General features: G+C 46.2%; 1 protein-coding gene and 1 long non-coding RNA gene across 3 annotated transcripts; both read right to left on the minus strand.

Annotated features, from left to right (window-relative positions):
* Positions 1–183: 183 nt before the first annotated feature.
* LOC123744730 (uncharacterized) lies at positions 184–1854 on the minus strand. The gene is made up of 2 exons (XR_006771162.1): positions 768–1854; positions 184–685 (listed from the first exon to the last, which is right to left on the minus strand). It is a non-coding gene; the product is annotated as an uncharacterized lncRNA (long non-coding RNA).
* A 1989-nt stretch (positions 1855–3843) lies between these two features.
* On the minus strand, positions 3844–7900 carry LOC106612909 (tripartite motif-containing protein 59). 2 transcript variants are annotated; one of them, XR_006771161.1, is made up of 3 exons: positions 7843–7896; positions 4884–5045; positions 4449–4630 (listed from the first exon to the last, which is right to left on the minus strand). XR_006771161.1 is itself a non-coding variant. In XM_014214569.2 (2 exons), exon 2 carries the CDS (start codon positions 4673–4675, stop codon positions 4148–4150), a length of 528 nt encoding a protein of 175 aa, XP_014070044.1. In that variant the 5' UTR covers positions 4676–5045; positions 7843–7900; the 3' UTR covers positions 3844–4147. The 2 variants fall into 2 exon arrangements, 1 of the variants encoding a protein (XP_014070044.1); XM_014214569.2 differs by having other exon boundaries at positions 3844–5045; positions 7843–7900.
* Between the last annotated feature and the right edge of the window lie 230 nt (positions 7901–8130).

Raw genomic sequence — 8130 nt, forward strand, 5'->3', positions numbered from 1 at the left:
AGCATTTGAGGTATTTGTATTTCGTGCCATGCAATTCCACTGGCTGTTGACGCAAACGTCCCACCTTGCCCAGGGAGGTTAATTCCAAACCAAAGGAGTATAACCTTACATCACCAGGTGCTTGGGTCCTTCCTGAAGTGAAGACCCATGTGTCTTTCTGTCATGAGCTTGAAGGATGCCAGCTGTTGGTATGTGTTCTCCCCCAGTGTGGAGAAGAGCTGCACCTCCACTGTCTGTGCGTACACGAAGCCTGCTGTCTCCCATAGTGAGGCGGTCAGTTCGCTTCTTAGGCCGTGTACCATCTAAGCTTGGACAGCAGGGAGAAGCCCAGAGATGCTCCCCCAACAGGATTCACCCACACGGCCAGCAGGAGCACCACAGGGGGAGTGGGCTGGAGCTGCAGCAACAGATCATGGGCCCAGCCTCCAGGGTGACTCCCTGCCTCAAGAACCGTCACCAGAATGGTGGGCTTGGCACAGCAGAAGAACCGAGGCACCAGCTCTTCCACCAGCCCTTCGATGGTACTCAGCAGCACAAGGATGATGGAGAGGGATAGGACTTTGGGCAAGGGTGGATTTACCAGTACCTCCACCTCCCAGAACAGGTAGAACTTCTCCGGTAAGACCAGGGGAGAGTCTTTGTCCTCCACAGCCGAGCCCAGAGACAACAGGTCCAGCTGCTCCTCCTGTGTGGAAGGGTGGCATAATATACAATCAAAGGTGAGGAAGTATTGTCATGACAATAACACTGACCCAGGCTATACTTACCTGCAGCTCCAGCCTCAACGAGTGGATCGTAGGCCAGAAACACCTCTACGCTTGCGGTGTCCAGGGCCCCCATGAAAGCCTCTATTGGAAGTACTGTTCCACAGCCTGCCGGCCCTGCCTCATTAGGCCCTCACAGCTGGCCTTCTGCTCCAGCTGCTAACACACATTCAGGTAAACTATCCAGAAGACTATAAAATTGTAAATTGGTCAAAAGCATTAAATCCATTATTACAGGTAAATACTGGTAAAAGTGATAATGGTGCTAGAGGGGATGGCTGCTGTTTTTACAGGTTCCTAACCAACTGTATTATTTTGTTAGTTTTTTTCGCAACTCATTTTGTACATAATGTTGCTGCTACCGTCTCTTATGACCGAAAAGAGCTTCTGGACATCAGAACAGCATTTACTCACCTCGACCTGGAGAAAGATTTTTTTCTTCAATATGTCCGACCGAAGGATTAACTGCTTTGTCGACAAGGCCCAAATCTTGTCATCCACGTGAAGAAAAGATTGAGGAAGAGGAGGGTGGGGTGCCTTGTAAGAATTCACAGAGTACGTAAACCACCACTACCCTCCGTATTATTGGCCAACGTGCAATCATTTGAAAAAAACTGGACGATTAAGACTATCCTTCCAATGGGACATTAACTGTATCTTAAGTTTCACCGAGACGGTGCTACGCATAATATAAAGCTGGCTGGCTTCTCCGTGCATCGGCAGGACAGAGCAGCTACGCCTGGTAAGATGAGGGGCGGGGGTGTGTCTATTTCTATATCTACTAGTGTGCGATGTCTAACATTAATGAAGTCTCGAGGTATTGCTGGCCTGAGGTAGAATACCTCATGATAAGCTGTAGACCACTATCTACCAAGAGAGTTCTTATCTATATTATTCGTAGCCGTCTATTTACCAACACAAATCGATGCTGGCACTGTGACAGCACTCAACGAGCTGTATAAAGGCTATAAGCAAACAAGAAAATGCTCATCCAGAAGTGGCACTCCTAGTGGCTGGGGACTTTAATGCAAACTTAAATCCGTTTTACCTCATTTCTACCAGCATGTCACATGTGCAACGAGAGGAAAACAAACTCTAGACCACCTTTAATCCACACAGGCGGATACAAAGCTCTCCCTCCATTTGGCAAATTTGACCACAATTCTATCCTCCTGATTCCTGCTTACAAGCAAAAACTAAAGCAGGAAGTACCAGTGACGTGGATGCTACGCAACAGGACTGTTTTGCTAGCACAGACTGGAATGTGTTCCGGGATTCATCCAATGGCATTGGAGTATACCACCTCAGCCATCGACTTCATCAATAAGTGCATCAACGACGTCGTCCCCACAGGGACCGTATGTACATATCCCAAGCAGAAGCCATGGATTACAGGCAACATCCGCACTGAGCTAAAGGGTAGAGCTGCCGCTTTCAAAGAGCGGGACACTAATCTGGATGCTTATATGAAATCCCGCCATGCCCTCAGACGAACGATCAAACAGTCAGTGTCAATACAGGCCTAAAATGTAATCCTACTACACCGGCTCTGACGCTTGTCGGATGTGTAAAGGCTTAAACTATTACCGACTACAAAGAGAACCCCAGCTGCGAGCTGCCCAGTGACACGAGCCTACCAGACGAGCTCAATGCCTGCTTTGCTCGCTTCAAGGCAAGCAACACTGAAGCATGCATGAGAGCACCAGCTGTTCCGGACGACTGTGATCACATTCTCGGTAGCCGACGTGAGCAAGACCTTTAAACAGGTGAACATTCACAAAGCCGTGGGGCCAGATGGATTACCAGGATGTGTACTCCGAGCATGCGCTGACCAACTGGCAAGAGTCTTCACTGACATTTTGAACCTGTCCCTGACTGAGTCTGTAATACCTAATGTTTCTCACAGACCATCACCCTGTGCCCAAGATAGCGAAGGTAACCTACCTAAATGATTACCGCTCCGTAGCACTCACGTTGGTAGCCATGAAGTGCTTTGAAAGGCTGGTCATGGCTCACATCAACACCATCATGCCGGAAACCCTAGACCCACTCCAATTCGCATTCCGCCACAACATATCCACAGATGACGCAATCTCAATCGCACTCCACACTGCTCTTTCCCACCTAGACAAAAGGAACACCTATGAGAATGCTGTTCATTGACTACAGCTCAGCATTCAACACCATAGCTCCCACAAAGCTCATCACAAAGCTAAGTACACTGGGACTAAACACCTCCCTTTGCAATTGGATTCTGGACTTCCTGACGGGCCACTGCCGGGTGGTAAGGGTAGGCAACAACAGATCTGCCATGCTGATCCTCAAAACTGGGGCCCCTCAGGGGTGCATGTGCCAAGCACAACTCCAACACCATAAAGTTTGCTGACGACACAACAGTGGTAGGCCTGATCACCGACAACGATGAGACAGCCTATAGGGAGGAGGTCTGAGACCTGGCAGTGTGGTGCAAGGACAACAACCTCTCCCTCAATATGAGCAAGACAAATGAGCTGATCGTGGACTATAGGAAAAGGAGGGCCAAACAGGCCCCCATTTAACATCTACGGGGCTGAAGTGGAGCGGGTCGAGAGTTTCAAGTTCCTTGGTGTCCACATCACCAATGAACTATCATGATCCAAACACACCAAGACAGTTGTGAAAAGGGCACAACAACACACTTCCCCCCTCAGGAGACTGAAAAGATTTGTCATGGGTCCCCAGCTGCACCATTGAGAGCATCCTGACTGGCTGCATCACCGCCTGATATGGCAACTGCTCGGCATCTGACCGTAAGGCGCTACAGAGGGTAGTGCATACGGGCCAGTACATCACTGGGGCCAAGCTTCCTGACATCCAGGACCTATATACTAGGCGGTGTCAGAGGAAGGCCCAAAAAATGGTGAAAGACTCCAGTCACCAAAGTCATAGACTGTTCTCTCTGCTACCACACAGCCAGCAGTATCGGAGTGCCAAGTCTAGGACCAACAGGCTCCTTAACAGCTTCTACCCTGAAGCCATAAGACTGCTGAACAATTAATCAAATGGCCACCAGGACTATTTAAATTGACACCAGCCCCCCCCTGTTTTTACACTGCTGCTACTCGCTGTTTATTAGCATTTATATGCATTGTCACATTACAAATTACGCTGACTAACCTGTACCCCCGCTCATTGACTCGGTACCAGTACCCCCTGTATATTGCCTTGTTACTGGTATGTAATTTTCTTGTTACTTTTTGATTCGACTTTTGTTTATTTACTAAATATTTTCTTCACTATTTATTGAACTGCATTGTTGGTTAAGGGCTTGTAAGTGAGCATTTCACGGTAAGGCTGTATTCGACACGTGACAAATAAAATGTTATTTGAAATAAACTGATACATCACCTCTGCCCGGCGACCCAGGCAACACCGACCTGCAGCTCCTTCAGTTTCTGGATGAGTGGATCATAGGCCAGAGACACCTCCACGCTTGTGGTGTCCAAGGCCCCCATGAAAGGCTCTTTCTTCCTGGCAAGCTCTAGCCCCTGGAAGTACTGTTCCACGGCCTGCTGGTCCTGCCTCACTAGGCCCTCACAGCTGGCCTTATCCTGCTCCACCTGCTCACATACCTTCAGGAAATAACACTTCAGGTAAACTATCCAGAAGACTACAAAATGCTCTGAGAGCCTCGCCAGCAGGTGAGTGGGCGCCTGCCTCTCCCTGATAAAGGCTGCCTGCAGGTCATCGATGGGATGTCCCTGGTGCTGGCCCACTGTTAGGCAGAAGCCACAGATGAGCTGGTGGTCCTGGACACAGTAGACATTGAGGGGCTGTCGGTGATGCTCAGGGCAGGAGGGGGGCCGTGGGTGGCTGTCCTTCTGGAACTGACAGGTAAGGATGGGAATAAAATAAATGATATACCACTTCATTATACTGTACACTATTAAGATGGGGCATAAGATCAAATAAAAACGTATTAAACAAATGGTTTCCTTCTCAATGATGGCGTGGAGGGAGATATTTATGGGCAATGCGTCAACACCCGTTGGTGGTAGCTCTAAAACACTGGCAGTTGGGGCACTTGAGTGGGAGCCGCAGCGGACGCCAGATGGAGTACGTTGTCCAGGCAGGACTTACAGAAGGTGTGGGAGCAGGGCAGGACCCGAGGATCAGCGAAGAGGGAATAGCACACTGACCATGTCAGGTCCTCCTCTAGGTTATCCATGCTGAGGTGATGGGACAATGAGGCTCTGCGTACCTGGCTTGTTTCTTCCCTTGCAATTCAATGCATCGTTTAGCCTGAAATTGGAGAAGCAGACAACACTTGCGTATTCTAAATCAAGACGGAACTTCAAAGGTTTGAGTTGTCGTGACAGACTACAACCTCACTTGGCTTGCTATTTGTAAACCAATTGTTGATGAGTGAGTGTTTGGTTCTTTAGGTGTTGTTCTTTACCATTCGGCCATCAGATTTGCCACCAATGCTCCTTATAGGACACATCACTGCACTCTGTATACCTGTCGCAAGACCCACTGGTTGATGCTTTTTATTCAAAAAAACTTAGGCCTCACTCAGCCCTCATCCTCCACATACAACACCCGTTCTGCCAGTCACATTCTGTTAAAGTCCCCAAAGCACACACATCCCTTGGTCGCTCTTTTCATTTCGCTGCAGCTAGCGACTAGAACAAGCTGCAAAAAAACACTCAAACTGGACAGTTTTATCTCCATCTCGACATTAAGACGCAATCATGAACACTCTTACTGACAGTTGTGGCTGCTTCATGTGATGCATTGTCTCCACCTTGCCCTTTGTGCTGTTGTCTGTGCCCAATAATATTTGTACCATGTTTTGTGTTGCTGTCATGCTATGTTGTCTTTATGTAGTGTTGTCTTTGTTTGGTCCTATATTTGTATTTTTAATCCCCGCAGTAGGCTGTCATTGTAAATATTTTGTTCTTAACTGACCTGCCTAGTTAAATAAAATGTGGAGTCGTTTCATGACAACCTGCAAAGTTGTGGTTGGTACTTATGTGGCCTACCAGCATATTAAAATGACTGTCAAACCAGTACCTCCAAACCTGGATAGCAGTGGATGACGACTTCACACCGGATGACTCTCACCTCACCACTAGAAGCTATTTCAAACTGACCGGATGATCTGCAGTTTCTACAGTCTCGGTCTAACCCATGTATAGGTTTGTAGGGCACTACAATTATTGGCAAATGTCCCTCCTAACAGAATTTACATTTTAAAGTTAATTTCCTGCAGTCCTACACATTTTGCCATGGGTCGGAAAGAAAATGTAGCAATTTTATAACACATTTCATGAAATTCTACATGGTTTGCCATGGGGCAGAGGGATTTTGTTTATGTTGCAGTTTTAAAGCTAATTTCCTGCAATTCTACACATTTTGCCATGACTTATGCCCTGACATGAGTGACTAAGTCAATGGCGGCCCCGTGCAGGTCAGGGCCCCTGGGCATGTGTCCTGCGTGCCCGGTCGGTATTTGGACAGGATTACTACAAATTATGCCTTAAACTGGCCCTGGTTACAAAATGACTAAAGAGTGGTTTTCCTGGGACAGGTTGCCCAACTACAGTATAATGCAGTCCGTTGGGCTAGTGTAGTGCAATTACCTGAAATGTAACGGAACAAATAAATGTAGGAAACAGTGAAAGCGCCAGCTACCAGAGATCAAGACTACTAGTACTGTATTACATTGATACTGTGGGGGTTTGAAGAGCCTACTCATTTTGGTGGCAGGCTGCACTGAACTAACTGTACAAGAGCAGTTTGTTCAATTGGCACCTCAAGTTAGATTGCTCACGTGATGCTGCCCAACACCTGAGTGACACTATTCTTGTTGAAATAATATTGACAGTTTAGCGGTCTGACCAGGTCTAGAATGATATTTCGCTTAAAGGTGTTGATTAATTTGGATTTATTACGAAATTTAGGCTACAAGTGTTAACTTCCTATTTGTGCGGCACTGTTGGCAATGTACAACAATAGACATAGCTTGTAACATAGTAGCCTATAACATGGACATCGTTCACACGTAATATTTCTGGCATAAATAATATCTTAATTACCAAAATAAAAGCATTGAGACACTAAAAACGCTGCCGGAAGTTTTTGCTTTTGGAAGAAAACAGTGATGCCAGTATAGGCTGGAAAATAGAACCGAGTCAAAATTCGCCCAATGCTGAAAAATGGCAAAAGAACGTTGGCTAAGCAGGAACACTAGCGAGCCCATAGCAAATGGTGGAATCGAACGATCGCAGAGCCTGTTTTGACTGGAGTGACGCTGAATTTCGCCTAAATAGCAAATACCAAATAATTTATACCTTTTTATTTTACCACTACAATCTGTTCTTTGGACTTAAGACATAACTCATGTAGAAAGTCAACATCCGCACATTGATGGTGCCAAGTGTGCTTATGTCTGCATATCGAGGTAGGGAAAAAAGTGAACTTGACTATTTCTGGTCTAGCGATCGATGACAGCAAGAGTACGCTGCCAAACTCTAATTAGAAAGAGATCATCCTGATTAACAAATGGTGTCCGACTTAAAATAAAAAAAAAGCGAGATATTGGCTAAATAGACACATGCATACATGTCCCTATAGTGAACAATGGGATCTCAGAGTTGCATGAGGAAATGTGTTGTTTGCATTTGAACTACGAGCAACGTGGGCAGCAGGCATTGTGACGTGGAACAACAAACTGGGAATAGAACGTTCCGAATGAGAGTAGGTTCCACGGTGCTCAATAGAACTAATAGGAGCTGGCATTGTGAAACATGCCCTAAAATAAGGCATGTTTTTTCGTAATTACTTCCAACTACGGCAAGCAGCTGGGACATATGGTAATATTATGAAACTGGGCTCCACGGCGGATGCAAATAACTAGTTATCAGAAAAAAACACTGTTAAAAACGTAGTGTCCAGCCTACCAGTATCTGCCTGACACAGCTGGTTATTTGGGCTGCATTTCAACGAGGTTACTGTGCATTTTTAATCAAACTCAAAACGGTTTCAAACTTGGATCGATCATTTCAAAGTACAGTATGTTATTTTTAAAACTCACGATGCCCGGACTTCGCGAATAAGTGCAGAAGATCCCGATCCGTCCTCGGTTTGGTCCCTGACTATAGTATCTCAGTGCGCATGCGAATTACAACAGCCTATTTCCAATCATGTGCCTGCCTCTAAGAAACTTGAAATCAAGTGCACTGGTAAAGCAACCAAAAAGGTGAGATACCCAATGGCTTGACGATACTAATCTTGAAAAAACGTACACGAAAAACTTAGAAATCAATCAATCCGCCATCATTAACAAAATGGATAATCTAATATTTTATTTGATAGCCTGAGC

Source organism: Salmo salar, chromosome ssa09 (assembly GCF_905237065.1).
Source record: "Salmo salar chromosome ssa09, Ssal_v3.1, whole genome shotgun sequence".
Taxonomy (NCBI): Eukaryota; Metazoa; Chordata; class Actinopteri; order Salmoniformes; family Salmonidae; genus Salmo; species Salmo salar.

What these genes read in the sequence shown, in the direction of transcription:
- LOC106612909 (XM_014214569.2), bottom strand. Translation starts at nt 4,675, where the DNA reads ATGAAGTGGTATATCATTTATTTTATTCCCATCCTTACCTGTCAGTTC.